The 15,480-nt window shown below is 49.1% G+C and overlaps 1 protein-coding gene across 5 annotated transcripts in view; it reads right to left on the bottom strand.

Annotated features, from left to right (window-relative positions):
• The window catches only part of LOC148821409 (cysteine-rich transmembrane module-containing protein 1-like), a 23,268-nt gene continuing 7,788 nt past the window's right edge, over positions 1 to 15,480 (bottom strand). For 4 of the 5 annotated variants that reach the window (XM_088931888.1, XM_088931887.1, XM_088931891.1 and 1 more), the window contains exons 2-3: positions 8,685 to 8,941; positions 1 to 563 (exon numbers count right to left, since the gene is read on the bottom strand). In XM_088931888.1, coding sequence (XP_088788014.1) covers positions 457 to 563; positions 8,685 to 8,922 — 345 coding nt within the window. In that variant the 5' untranslated portion in view covers positions 8,923 to 8,941 and the 3' untranslated portion in view covers positions 1 to 456. The remainder of the gene's footprint in view (positions 564 to 8,684; positions 8,942 to 15,480) is intronic. The other variant, XM_088931890.1, reaches the window with a different exon arrangement.

Genomic DNA, 15,480 nt, shown 5'->3' on the forward strand with positions numbered 1-15,480 from the left:
TACCTTGAAGGAATAATTTATTAATTGTGCAATTCTGATTATTCGCATAGGCAACTAACTTTTTTTTGTTTTTTTTTCTACAGTCACATTCTAGGAATGAAAAAATTAAAAGGATAGTTACAAGTTTCAAATATATTAATAAGGTTTTAATCAGGAAAAATATATTGCTAATAACATCTCCAAGACAAAAAAGAATCCCATAAACTTAACACAAAACAAAAATTGTTGTTTTTTTAAAAAACCCTCTGGACTGATTCCAAGAGTGAGCCTGGGCCAGTCTGCCCCTCTGCGGGAACATCAGAGGATACGAGGCAGGGCTGCAGAAGTGGGGTACAGTGGGGTCACAGTGCGCTCCGAGAGGCTGAGGGAGTCCTCGAAAGCTGCAGGGGGTGGTGCTAGGGTGCAGGGTGCTGGGGGTCGGCGGTGCAGGGTGCTGGGGATCCGGGGGGCGGGGGGCTAGGTGAACATGTCCCACAGGCAGCAGCAGCAGAGCGCTGTCCAGCAGGCTGTCAGGCAGGCGCCCTCTCCGGAGTTGTCCTGGCGCCGCTCCTCCACCACGTACACTGCGCGACAAGCAGAGAGAGCGGTCAGGGGGGCCAGCACGATCCCACAGACGGCGGCCGCGCACCACCGGCTCCCCGGACAAGCACAGACCATGCGCCACGTCTGACCCGCGGCCCTTCTCGTACGGCGCCGGCTCTCTCGGGCCTGTCCCAGCTCACAGCCCCCGTCAGTGGGATTGCTGGCACTCAAACCACAGGAGAGAACTCCACTGACTGCAGGGAGCCTGAGCCAGGAGAGCCTCCCTCGACCTGTTTTTGAAAGCCCCTGCGTCCTCTATGTGCAGACAGCAGACTCGCAGGAAGGCCAGGACTGGGCTGGGCTGGGCCGAGACAGACCGGATCCGGACTCTCCCGCTCCAGAAAGAGTGGGACGTCCCGAGAGGGCAGGTCTGCCAAGCGCCCGAATTCAGAGGGGAACCTCTGGCACCTACAAAAAAAGCAGCGCCTCCCGGCCCACGCCACTGTCCCGCCCAGAACGCGGGAAGGGTACGACCCGTACTGGCATCGGCGAGCAGAGTGACAAACTGCTGCCTGAATGAACACTTTCCACAGCCTGAAGGGCTGTAAAAACATGCCTACAGGCACAATAACAAGGCAATCCAGACACCTCCCGCTGACTTGAGAGCAGCTCAATTAGCACTACACATCGGCTACAGATCAATGCTCTTATCTAAGACACTACCGCAAGCTGTACAAGGAGCTGCGACACAGAAGATACAGCAGATCAGACTCGAGCACGTCTGCACCTGGCCTTGGGGTGGGGGTGTCTCTGTGTCATACAGACGCACACTGTGCCCACAGGCTGGCCGATCCTTTAAGAGTGTTCTTGTCCGACTTACGAACAGCACAATCTAGTGCCGGTGTGACCCCTCTCCTGACCACTTTTCATACAGTGCAGGCAAAACTCCAGATTGTGCAGCGTCTCGCTTCCTGCGGCAACATGAACGCAGAAAGATCAGCGCAGCCAGAAACGAGACGAGGAGGAGCAGTACATCCCTGAACGCAGCTGGTGTCTGATAAAATGTCACAAATACTCGAAACGATGACAGAGATGTGTAATGCAAGCCTCTGATTTGCAACGCGCCCGTCAAGAGCACTGCAAAGAAAAGAAGACAACATCCGGCAATCCAGCCGCCACGGCCCAGAGAGAGCGCATCGGATCGGCCGGGTCTGTGAGGAAGGAGGTGTTGCACAAGCGCAAACCCAGACGTGCTGTAAAAGCAGGAGAGAAATTCAAATTTGTGTATCTGGTCCTCTGATCTCCGTGGTTTTGCGCGTTTGGCTGCCCTGCTCTGCTGCACGTCAGGTGCTGCCCCCTGGGTGGCGCTGTGGGGCTGCAGTCCCCCAGGCTCCCGAGCTCATTAAAGCAGCCCCTCCGCTGCACGGCTGAGTCCACCCACCCCCCCTCCAGCCGGCCCCTCCTCCTCCTTTCCGCATAGCCCTCCTTCTTGGAAACCGCTTGTTGGGAAAACAAAGGGGATTATCCGTCCACAAACACGAGCGCTCCGAGAATCTCGGGACCAGACAGGAGCAACGGGCTCACTATCTGTCAAATAGTCGATCTCTGGCGTGTTTAGAGTCGGAGAACACTGTTAAAAGTAATCCTGCGATCGGGTCAATTAACGGTTCAGTTATGCCCTGAAAAGCAGCAGGATTTGGGCTCTCCAGGACCCGGGTCAGAACTCTGATCTACAAGCTCCATTATAAAGGACTGTCAGGGTTACTGAACCAACAGTAGCCAAAAGATCCAATTCTGGCCCAAAGGCAGCACAGATTTACATCTGTGGCATCTTACATCCAGGCGCTTGACACCGAGTCCTGCCTAATGGCTTGAACAAAGAATATAGTTAATCTTATAAGTCTAAAACAAGACCTAGCCTGTAAAAAACACATTTCACTACTAAACTTTCTAATTTTAATGTACTCATTGGCTGCAGACTAAAGAGATTCAGTTCCTTAAACAGTTTTGAATGACAGGTCTTTGAGACCAGCACCGTGGCCTTTAACCTGATTCAGTAAGGAGGAAACCAGTGGGCAGAAGGCATTGCAAACAAGGTACTACTATTGCACTGTGTTCATGAGAATGTCACTTCCCTTAATAAACATGTTTTACAACACATCTCCACACGTCTGCTGAACCGAACGCCAAACCAGTGGAGCAGGTCCCCAAAAAATGGGCGCAGATTGCTGGTTTGAAAATGGGCTAGACCGTCTGTACGATATCTCTCTGCTTCCCCCACAAAGCCAACCCAGGACAGTTTCAAAATGCACTTTTCACACATTGTTCGCTAGAAATACGTCAACATCTAACTACAACTTCTGCTTTTCAAAACAGAATAGCTGCTCTTGATGCTCCAGACTGTTAACAGGATCCCAGCGAAGTGAAAACATTGGGAGGTGACGAAGACTTGTCTTGTCAGACTAAAACCACAGAGAAAACACCTCAGAACTTCTCGCTAGAGTACAGAGTACATTAAAGAGTGCAAGTTCGTATGAAAAGCAGTTTTTACATTTAAACAAATACCTCCTCTCCGCTCTAGCCGCACTTTCCCTGAACTTAAACAGCCGACAAACCCGAGGAAACCAGGTTTATCAAATTACACTGGCCCGTTGCCAGGACCTGCTTACAGGTAAATACTGGAGTCAACAGGCTCCTGCTCCTGCTCTTCTCTCTGTCCAGCGCTCTGCTCGTTTCCTCTGCACTGTCTGCCTGCAGGCCACAGCACGTCCACCAGCTAGTCCCCGCCCATCGCCACGCCTCCTCCGGGCCCAGCAGCTCCCCGCGACGCGCTTCAGCCACCCTGCAATCGCACCTCCCTCACTGACAGCTGTCGAGGGTTAAAAGGCACTCGAATGGTTCTAACTGATGTATTACCGGTGAACCATTTTCTTACAAAAGCTAATTTCCAGTAACACGACCCCCGACCGCTACAGCATACCCTTTGAGCAGAGAGCCAGAAACCCCAAGCTGCCGTCTGCGTGCACCAGCCCGCCGCTCTCGGAGCCGGCAGGGCCCTGGGGAGCAGGCGGCCGCGGCGAGCGGCACTCTGGGAAGGCGTCGTCTGCAGGGCCCCCGTGGTTGTGGTTCCGGGGGAGGAGGGGGAGCCCAGCTGCTTCCAGTCGCCGCGGGATCGCCGGGGAAACCGTGGGAGGTGGCAGTGGAGGTGCGAGACAGGAAGTGTCGACTGCCAGCGGGCCGCAGGCGAGCTCAGACTGCGACACAACCGAGGCCAGGAGTCGACTGCCCACGTGAGCTCAGCTCACCGTACACTGTACAGGGGACCGGTTCCACCCACCCCTGCCCAGTCGGCAGGTGGAGAGCTGAGAAGGACCTTCAGGGCCTAGGGAGGTCAGAGGGCACAAGCACAGCCCAGCTCCTATGCCCAGTACCATCGGATCATTGATGATCGAGTTCTTCAATCCTCTTATCTGCGCAAGCCACGCGTCTCTCTGCTACCCTGTCCTCAGAAGGCCAAAGCACATCAGGAATCGGTGGCTGTTGCTCTCCCAGTGCCAAAGCAGAAGTCATTTTCAGGCTGTGACTGTATTCCTGTCTGCTGGCAGGACTGCTCACAGCTTGGCAGGCTCCAATCTACCTGCGCTTTGTGCTTCTCAGTTTCAGCCCTGCCATTAATTAACAGAGAGGGGCGTTAAGACTCCTTCCATTGCGCCCTGGATGAATGATTTACCTCGCAAACACCACAGCCTGCTCAGAGGACAGGTGGTGTCTGACACCGAGAGATAACAGGAGCGCTCTCGGACCGCACCACTCGCGGGCTATACCGCAGTACTTCGATATCAGCTCCATCAGTGCAAGTGAGCCGAGAGAGCAGGGTGCCACAGACCCTTGCACAGCAGGATTACTTACTCTCTACACAGTAAGCAGCTCAGTTCCCCTGTCCTTATCCTGGCCTGGTGCTCTCTTCTGACTTTCACTCCAGCTACGCTCTCGGTTCAACAGCCTGGACCTTTAATTAGTCGTTTTCCTTAATGGCCGTCTAGTTGTTAGTTGTTAAAAAGTAGAACAGGGCCAACACATTGGCAAAGGTTCACTGTTCCTTTAATGTAGGGATGTTTCAGGGACTTGGCTCAATCTAAGCAATGACTCTACATGTACAAATGCTCTTAATGAGGAGTGTTTGACTGTGTTATTAATGACTGTTCCTGTGAGTCATTAACTGACACCTTATCAGAGCTTTACAAAACTATGAACAAGCGGCTGTTTTAAAACCAGTTATCTAGTTGCTACATTTCTTGGAAATAATACAACTAGAAGACCTAGCTGTACCACTCCAGAGGTGCGGGTGCGTTTTCAATTCCTCCAGCACTGCAGCTGTGCACCAATGATGAATTAATCACTAACTAACCCATGAAGGAAAGCCGGAATGCCTACTGTATAGATGCGGACCTGGAGACGCCAGCCCTGCTGGCTTCGTCGGCTCACAGCTCCAGCCCTCTGCGGTCAGTCCCACCTCCAAGAGGGAGGTTTGAGAGGCTGACGGCCTGGGATGAAAAAATGACTTCAGTCCAACAGCTAACTTTCCAGAAAAAAACATTCGGAGTATCTGGCAGGAGCAGCCAGCCAGCACCAGGCTCCCTCACTGGTGTCAGTGGCTTCCACTTGCGTTCGTCCGCGTGACGCCCCCAGCCTGACCGCCCGCGCCCACGAAGGAAGAGCCGCACCTGGCCCAGTGTCCAGAGCTCTGCAGCGCCCCCTCCTTCAACAGGCAGGGAGCCACAATCACGCGCAGTTTTAACGCTGCTGGATCCTACACTGACCGCACAATTCCGGTCACAGATCAGAGTGAAACTAAAAGGGATTTTCAAATAGTCAGGGGAAAAAAAGAGCTAAGAAGGCACCCGCAGGCCCGCTAGCACGTCCACAGTCCAAAGACGATATGTTCCTGCACCTTGTGAGCTCTCCAACACCCATGTACAAACAGCTGTACCTCCGTGGTAGTTGAGGATATTCAAACAGCGGACTACAGAAGCAGCTTGGCGCAGTGTGTACAGAGTGGTTTATAATTGACTAGCAAGTCTCACTCTTTGTGCCTCTAGTATTTTCCGGTCTAGTTGCAAGCTCCTGATAAAGCCCCCCAGAGTAAAAGCTCTCTCCTGGCAGCTCTCTAATGCACCGGCTGTACAAACAGACGCCCCGCTGTTACCAGGGAGACGTTCCGACTGCAGAGCCTGTGTGTAACCCATTCCCTGCGCTGGAGCCGCGCTCGGCTGCCCCAGGGTCTGTGTGCCCAGGTGTGCGCGGTGGGCTCTCCCCTGTGACCCGCGCAGGAAGGCTTCTATTCTCAGGCTCCTACAGCCCTGCGCCGTCGCCCCACTTCTTTATTACAAAATATCTCCAAGAAACATCACATCCTAAATGTCGCTGCTTTATTTTTAAACATTTCATCAGAAGAGGTAGGGATTGTGGAACGCGCTGGGTCATCCCTTCTTCTCTGAAACACAGAACTGTAAACGTCTATGAAAGCAGACTCTCAACCCCAAGGATCCTGCAGCGCCCAGCAGGTACATGGGGACCGAGAGCTCTCCTGCAGCGCCCGGCTGGCAAACACCATCGGCTCGCTTTGGCTTTGCGGCCAGCGAGCCCAGGAGAGAGGATCTCGTCTCCTCGCATGGCCGCCAGGAGTTTCCTCCCTCAGCCTCAGTCACACTTGTCCAGTGGAGTCCTGTAGTTCGATTTTCTGAACGGTGATCATGGATGCGACATACACAAAATAAATAAAGAGTTCTCTGTCTTTGCAAAACAAGTGCCAGGGGACTTGAGTGGCACCTCTTATTGCGCCATTTTATCTATGAATATTTTTCTAGATCAGTTGTTTTAATGAGGATAACGTCAGAAATTTTCCCCAACGCCCCCACCGGAAGGCATGCAGATATTTAAAGATCCTTCACGGTGTTTCACCGGGGAACATCAACGCCTCGCTCCGTGCTAAGAAAGGGCAGGACTTCTGCTCTCCTGAGCGAAGCAAGAGCCGTGGTTTCATCTTCAAAGAGATATTGCTGATAAATCTGCAGGGTTTAACTCCTCTCTTATTTAGCAATGTAACATTTTACAAGCATAATATTCATAGAATGTTTAGCCTTTTTCCTTCACCTTTCCTTTTTGTTTAAAATTGCACTTTTGTTTAGAAATATTTACATTGTTCTAACAAAGATGGGAGGTTAAATAATTAACTATTAATCAAACTAATGCAAAATACAAAAAAAAACAGTCTACACAGAGACTACTTCATTTCACTTCAGAAAGTGTACTCAGGTCTTAACGGGGACATACTTTTATAGAGAGTATGTAGATTTGCTAAACCTTTCTGACTGCAATACGACAGAAAATGTTAAAATCTCGTTCACAAAATCAATCTACTGTTCAGAGGCTGGAGGTTCTCTAATCAGTCACTTTCCCACGATTGCTTTTTTACCAGCAGCTAGAAGAAATCCTGCTATACACATCGGTCTTCGGTTCAGAGTGATCACTAGGAAAATTACACGAAAGGCTGGGCTAAGTTGTCTACTAGCAATGCGAGATCATGTTTCCTGTACTGGAATCTATCTCACTGATGTCGCTCAGCAATATTTCTCTGGAAAGATGGCATACCGCTAGCACAAAGTAGTGGATCGAATTGCACGCTGTGTTCTGGAGGTGTTAGGAATGTCCTACCAGTCTTTTTAAATTTGGTTCAGTTCTGCCAGGATGGTGCACAGAACACAAGAGAGCGATACAGGAGCCCGGAGCCACCAGGATGCCCAGTAACAACAGGCCTGTGTAGCCGGTCACTGTACCCCAACCCTGCAACTCTTCAGGAGCACTGGACCTCTTCTTTCAAAATGAACTGCTCATGTCTCAATGCCACCTCTCATCCCCAAGTGTTTACAGACAAGAGGGGACCCACTTCATACACCTGAAATGCAGCCCCAACTGGGAGACACACAGAGGCCATTCTGCACCACCAGAGGAGGTAGAAACATTTTCAGTTTTGTTAAGGGAGAACTTCTGAAAGGCCAGACTGACACCAGGGTTGACACCAGGGTTAACCCCCCCCTTACGCTTCTGAACGCTGCATAATTCCAACAACTAAAGTCATTCAAAGGTCAGATCCATACTGGATGTTTATTTTGAAGTTCTGGTTTATTCTTACTGGTCCACCAACACCACTGACAGCCCCAGGCTGGCTCGTGGGCCTCTTGCTTCAGACACTGTACAGGTTAAATCTCAGGTTCAGCTGCATAAACACAACTGGAAGTTGTTAATTCTAGCCAAATGAACACGTTCCACAGATACAAGTATTTTTCTGAAGTTCTGAAATACAATGTTCTATCATGTGCCAAAAATATACCGTAAACAGCACTCCAAAGTCTAAACGATTTCTCCACCAAGGAGGAAGAAAAAAAACCTTTTTACACAGAGCCTGGGTGCAAAGGTTTATATGGAAAATTCTAAAGAGCTAAAGGTCAAAAAGATATTTTCAGATAATGTTAAATTATTATTACAATCTTCAACAGCGTCACACACATGGGACCATGTGAACACAATGAACAGAAATGTGTGATATCACGATCAATTTGATCAGTTTTTAAACGTGAACTAGGATCTCCCCAAATTCCTTTGAGAACAGTAGCCGTGGTGACTGAAGTCTTTCTGTCCTCAGATCCTAGAAACAAGCGCACTTCTTCTGTAAACCAGCAGGTCTCTTGGTCTGACCACACTCCGCTCAGTGTTAAAGCGGTCAGCTGTACCAGACTGGCTTCGCTGACACTCCTTATAAAGGATCAGCCCAGAGCCAAGCTCAACACGAGCACATGTGTGTAAAGGGCAGGAACTAATATTAGAGTTGGAGTGTTATTTAACCTTGCTGTTGTTGCAGCCGTTGTTCTGCGTTTACGCTGGTGTTTCCTTAATAATGTTTTTGTATTGGAGCACATGTGCAAATAAGTATTTCACTGCACTTGTGCGTGTGACAAACAAACCGTACTCTGAGCTCAAGCCATTTCAATTCCACCCTCCCCAGCCTGGTGCCGTTAAGGCTGAGAAACGCAGAAAGTCTTGCATGCTCAGTTACTGAGGGGGTCCTGGCTCTGTCTGCCTGGGGGCTCCACCCGGAGGCTCACCTGTATTCTTCGGCGCCTCAACGTACACAGGTCCAGGGGGCTGCCCGTACGGCTGCTGTGGGTAGCCCTGGAAGGCTGGCTGTCCCGGTGCAGGGTAGGGTCCGGCAGGGCCCGGGGGGTAGTTGGGGTAGGCTGGGTTGGGGCCGGGGTAGGCCGGGTTGGGCTGCTGCATGTAGGGGGGGTAGCCGGGCGCAGAGGGCCCCGGGCCGGGGTACGGAGGAGGCGTCTCGTAATTCATCTGGGATGGCGAAGGCTATCTGCAACGAGGGGGGAGATAAAGAAGTTCAGACCTTTCAGTGGCATCTCACAGGGCAAACTGTCCCAGGACAGGGCCCGTCAGTCACCGTCTCCAGAGAACCCCGACAGGGGAAAGAATATCAAGGGAATCAGAGCCCCATCATCAGGCTGTGATCCAAAAGGGATCACGGAGACTCTCAAAGTTCGCAAATTCTCAAAGTGTGTCTAATTTCTTGACTCCTGAACGTAGCATATCACATTAAAAAAAACAGGTTTGCATTGCTGTTCCCATAACATTTTCACTACAGAGACTGACACGCTTGCTTTAAAGCGATCTTAAGCCATTAACCCCAGCTTCCATCTGTGCGCCCCCGAAACAAGGGCAGATCGTGTGAGAGGTTTGATCAGTGCGCCTCTGTACGTCGGCAGCAGTGAGCCTGTCCAGGCTGGGCAGCAGCTCCAGACACGATGCAATCGACTCCCCCAGTTTCCTATTAAACATCCCGCCACACAGAGTCACTCCCTGGGTCCACTGTAGAATGAGTTCCCGTTAAGGGCCAGGGAGGTGCTGTAAATTATTAATAAGAAAATTACATATTGCCAAGAGTTTTTTTTCTTGGCCAACATGATCACCTGAAGGGAGGCCTCAGCTAGAGGAAGACAACACAGCCCTGCACAAACACAGCAGAGTGCCATGAAAACACATTTCGGCCTTTCCCAAACCGAGGAACCGAATCTCTCCCAATGAGGCGGAGCAGCCCGTACACCATCACCCTACCGCTGAGCTGCCTGGCTCCCAGCTTTCTGAAACGGACCCCAGGACCCCACCCACAGCGAGCATCCCAATGTACCCAGGCTCCATGACATCACTATCTCGTCATCCGATTGACCCCTCCCGAGAGCCGGGCAGTAAACGGAGGGGGATCACGTCACACTAATGACTCAGCAACTCAGAAACTTTCCATTCTAATTTAAAAGCCAGGTGGGTGTACTGCAACCAAAAGGAGGCCGTCTCTCTCTCTCTCTCTCTCTCTCTCTCTGTGCATTTTATTCTTCAGCTCGACTACGGCAGACAGCGACAGGTACGTTCTGTAACCGCTTTACAGAAAATAGGACCCCGGGTATTTAAACACATTGTACTCTGTAAGCTCAAGAAGTCCGCACTAAAAAGCTGGTGTAGCAATTAGCATAATAGCTCTCGATTACAAGAGCCCCTAAGCTCTTAGGCTAGAGAGCCTCTAAAGCAATTAAAGAGCACTAGAATAGTATTTCATGTCCCTTTCACTCATGGCTGTATAGTTCATTTTTAAAAACGGAAAGGGCATATTCAGTGTTCGCCTGTGAGCTTCTGAATTGCTCGCAGGGCACTCTCCGCTCTCTCTCCAAAAAGGCACAAAACTATCAACGTTCCCAGGCGGGACAGCCGAGAGTCCAGAAGCTGGACGATAAAACAACCATCATTCCCTCTGCACAAGTAAACGCACATTATCCCTCACCTTCCTCATTCACAATTATTCTCACAAACGCCACCTGCAGCTTCTGCTACTGCTTGTTCACCTAACTAGCACTTCAACAAACCTGCCTTCTCCTCCCATTCCTAGTGGTGCAATTTCAGACTTGATCGAAATCTGTCATATTAACCAATTGAGCAACATGGAAATTCCTGTTTTTCCTGCCATAATCTTTAAAACTCCTCTTTCTACCTTAAGAACATAAGCCATTTTTAATATATACATGTAGGAGTTAATTATTTGTCAAGGTCGAGTGTGAATTAGCTGATCCAACAGAGGTTAACAGAGGCATGGCTCAGAAAATCCGTCATACGCTTGATGTCAAGCCGTGCTACTGAAAAAAAGATTCAGCAAAGATGCCCCACTGTACATGAAACACAGAGAAGGCATGTCGATTAGTCTACCATCAGGTACGTGCTCATTGTTGTTGTCTGGAACCAATGAATGTCCAGACTGCAAATAGAAAGGAGAGAAAAATTCCTGCCTTGAATTTACACAGGACTGACACCATTTGTGGACAGGTTAGAAAACAGATAAGCACCCCATGCGATTCTGAGGCAGAGGAGTGACAGCTGATTGGCAGGAAGCGCGTGGGGGAACGAAATCGGTGTTGCACCAGCCAAGCAGTTACACAACCAGAACTCTGCAACACGTCTCTACTTCCTCACCACCAGCTGCAAGAAGTCTTTTACTTCCCTCTGCCCTCCGTCACAGCACGTCGAACACATCTCGTGAAGCAAGAACCTCACACATCGACCTCAAGATCTGAGACTTCCTCTGTGTGCACCCTCTTCCACACAGCGAGTGCTGCCGGCGCGCTGGCCAGGCTCAAAGTCCCACAGAAGCGCTGTTCCCTATACCCACAGCCGCCAGGCTCTCCTGCCCCTCCTGAGGGACTACGGTACCGGCTGGGAGGGAAGAAGACACTTCTAAAGCCGAAGTGACATCAGCTGGCACCACTCGTCCGAGCAGTGCCCTAAACGCCAAGCACGTCTTGGATTTTCCTGCAGTGAGGTTCGCCGTACCTGAAGTGCAGCTGGTTCGACTGAGGGCAGGTAGCACTGCTGCTCACAGCTCTCAAGTCCCAGGTTCGATCCCAGGCTGGGATGCGAGTTGTACCATGTTTGTGTGCGAGTGGGTGGGTGTGAATGCACCCTGCAGCAGACTGGCTTCTTCTTCAGGGTGGAGTCTCCACCTGCACTCCAGTAGCCACAACACTTCCCAGGAGAAAACGGCTTCCCAAACAACGGATGCATGGATCTATATTTAAAAAAACCCACAAATAGCAAGGGACTGGGATCACGTCCAAACGTCTGGACTGAAAAGCCAGGTTTGAACAGCTCTTCCGTGCCCGTTTCTCCCAGCAGTGTCACGACCCCGAGACGAAGGCTCTCGGAGTCACGCAGTCGGAGCCTTTCTGCCTCCCGATTCCAAAGGGTTTCTCTCTGTTGGCAATGCACAGACCCAGACCGAGCAGCGGGAACTGGTCTGTTGGTCCGGTTGATCCTAATCCGACTGACTGCCGCTCCCTCTCCAGCACCAGGCCCAGACGTCTCCACTGCGGGCCTGTCAGCACTGCCATGCCCGTGGAGATATCCCCATTATGGGCGGTGCGGTGGCACTGTGGCTAAAGATCTGCGCCTGTGGCTGGAAGGCTGCCGGTTTAAATCCGGAATCATCTGTAAAACCGCCAGGTGGAGCTAATAAAGCTTAACCTCTCATGTACAGCATTTGAGCTGTCACCAGAAAACGCCCGGTTTCTAATCCCGATCACTGCTGAGGGACACTGCTTAAGTTGTATACTCTTTAGACTTTTAAATTTAAACTGTGTATTACAGCATGTTAATCATTATACATTGAAAAGTTGGTATATTTTATGAAAGCAAGATTGCTCAGTTGGACAAAAGTACACAACCTACCACCTTTATCATAAATATATTAATTATGCAGAAATATTTTAAGCATCAGTCATTACGGAAGATATTACTAATAGTATTAATAATGAATGACCTTGGACAAGCTGTAAACTCAACGTATTACCCTGGTCCACATTGTTTGTGACCATCTTTGTAAACGAAAATACTTTTTTCATTGACAAAAAGTAACACCACAGCATTTCGTTGATCCGATCACGCATTCGTTTCCAATCATACAAAGCAAGTCTTGAGAATCTCCGATTCACCATGCCTTTCACATGCTCTTAAACAATATTAATTTAGGAACACAAACATATTATGTAAACTGTATATTGCTGGTATTGGCAGTTTAAAGAAAAATACACACCAGTATTCCATTTCTCCCTAAACATTTTAAGCTTCAAAGTCTTACATGTGGTTATTTCAGAAACGTTTTTACGTGCTCCTTCTGACCATGTTACTGTACGTTTATAAACAGTACTTTGTGAGAAAAGTGATAGTTTTAAGCTTTTCTGCGAACATGCTCGATATCGGAGTATTGAGCCGTATTGAGCAGTATTTCTCGCGTTGTGAACGTGTGTACACAGCGGTCCCCCCGGGTTCCAGCAGTTAGTGCATAATTATGCATCGACGAAAAACCGGAGGTTTAAAAAAAGAGAATTAGCTCACTGGTCTTTTAAATGCATTTGGTTTGAAGGCTTTCTGTGTTTCCCTTCCAAAGAAAGACAGAAGAATATTCGAGCATGGTCAAAAAAATGGCTTAAAAATGACATAGTGAAGGCTGTGAAAACTTTGTACACACAGCAAGTGTTTTCGTAACTCTAGGAGGTTTCGTCAAAAAGCTACAGGCGTGCCAATTGTAATCGTTTTTATTTTTTAAAAAAATTTAGAAAAGTGTCCTCTATACAAAAAAGTTGCATTTAATACCACTCAATAGTTATATTAATAGAGATAAGCTTTCTATTAAAGTTCAGATCAAAGATCAAGCACAGATCAAACTGCAATATCTCACACACTGGGACTGATCTGTGATCTGTGATGTGGTTGAGTGTGAATTGTGGTGCTCTAGCAAGCACAGCCGGCTGGCTGTGCCGGAATATAAATAAAACCGGTTTAACAACTCTTAAGCATACTGTAGTTTATCAGTGAAAAGACCACGGACATTCTCAGAGTAGAACAGGCGTACCTTCCAATGAAAGACAGTCTCATCATGACGACCAGATGTTTCCCCAAGGCCTGGAACCAAGGACTGATCACACCCATCTATAAGAGTGGAGACAGACTCGATCCCAACAACTACCGGGGCATCTGTGTGAACAATAACCTGGGGAAGGTATTCTGCAGTATCCTAAATACACGAATACTGGCCTTCCTTACCGAACACAATGTCCTGAGCAAGAGTCATATCGGCTTCTTACCAGATCACCGCCGATCTGATCACATTTACACCCTACACACACTGATAGACAAACACGTCCACCAAAAACACAAAGGAAAAATTTTTGCCTGCTTTGTCGATTTCAAAAAAGCATTTGACTCGATTTGGCATGAAGATTGTTTTGTAAACTACTCCAAAGTGGCATAGGGGGCAAAGTGTACGACATAATTAAATAAATGTATTCAGAGAGCAAATGTGCAGTGAAAATTGGAAACAAAAGGACCTAATTCTTCACCCAAGGCCATGGGGTGAGACAGGGCTGCAGCCTGAGCCCAACACTGATCAATATCTCTATCAATGAGTTAGCAGGAATGTTGGAGCAGTCTGCAGCTCCTGGTCTCACACTACACGACAGAAATCAAGTTCCTGCTCTATGCAGATGACCTGGCCCTGCTGTCGCCCACAGAACAGGGGCTGCAGCAGAACCTGGCACTGCTGGAGCAGTACTGTCAGACCTGGGCGCTGACAGTCAATCTGGACAAGACCAGAGTTATGGTTTTCCAGAAGAAAGCCAGACCTCAGGGAAACAGGTACAAACTCACACAACAACAACACATTGGAGCACACATCCAGCTACACATATCTCGGTCTCACCATCAGCTCATCTGGGAATTTTGACCTGGCAGTGAAGGCACTGAGGGAGAAGCCACTCAGGGCATTCTACGCAATAAGAAGGAGGCTCTTCAACATCAACCCACCAACAAGAATCTGGCTCCAAATATTTGAAAGTGTAATCCAACCCATTGCCCTATACGGCAGTGAAGTGTGGGGTCCCCTCACAGACCAGGATTACACTCAATGGGACAAACACCCCACAGAAACTCTGCACATGGAGATCTGTAGAAACATCCTCCGTGTGCAGAGAAAAACACCTAACAACGGGTGCATGGCCGAATAAGGCCAGTACCCACTATTGATAAACATACAGAAAAGAGTAATAAAGTATTGGTTACACCTAAAAAACAGCAACCAAAATTCCTACCACCACAAAGCCCTGCTTAGCCAAGAGCTGAGCCCAAAACAGAGCCCCCTGAGCCAGCTGGTCCTGAGGCTCACTGACCCGAGCCACACCGACACCAGCCAGACTCAGGACAGCACTGCTAGAGCACCACAACTCAGACACATCACAGCACAGATCAAACAGCAATATCTCACACACTGGGACACACACACAAACAACATAAACTGAAATGCTACAGAACCCTAAACAGACAATACACACTAGCCGAATATTTGACCAAGATAAGAAACAGCAAAAAGAAACAGACCCTGACAAAGTACAGGCTCGGTGACCACAGCCTGGCCAGAGAAACTGGACACAGGCAGACCTGGCTGCCCAGAGAGGACAGGCTGTGCTCCCACTGCCAGCGGGGAGAAATAGAGACAGAGGTGCACTTCCTACTGCACTGTGACAGATACTCTGGGATTAGAGAAATATTCTTCCCTAAATTCAGAAATCTAATCCCAGAGTTCCCACACCTGCCAGAATCACAACGGGTCCCAATCTTACTGGGAGAGGGAGGAGGGATCTCAATTGAACTGGCAGCCCAGTATGTGATCTCCTGTCACAGCCTGAGGAACAGTGAGCCTGTCTCCCAATAATACTCAATATGTTTACAGTATATGTAAATATTTTATGATATGTCTCTGTTGTAAATGTCTTTAATATGTCTGTAGATTTAATTTTACTTTTA

This window comes from Atractosteus spatula, chromosome 14, assembly GCF_055471065.1.
Source record: "Atractosteus spatula isolate fAtrSpa1 chromosome 14, fAtrSpa1.hap1, whole genome shotgun sequence".
Taxonomy (NCBI): Eukaryota; Metazoa; Chordata; class Actinopteri; order Semionotiformes; family Lepisosteidae; genus Atractosteus; species Atractosteus spatula.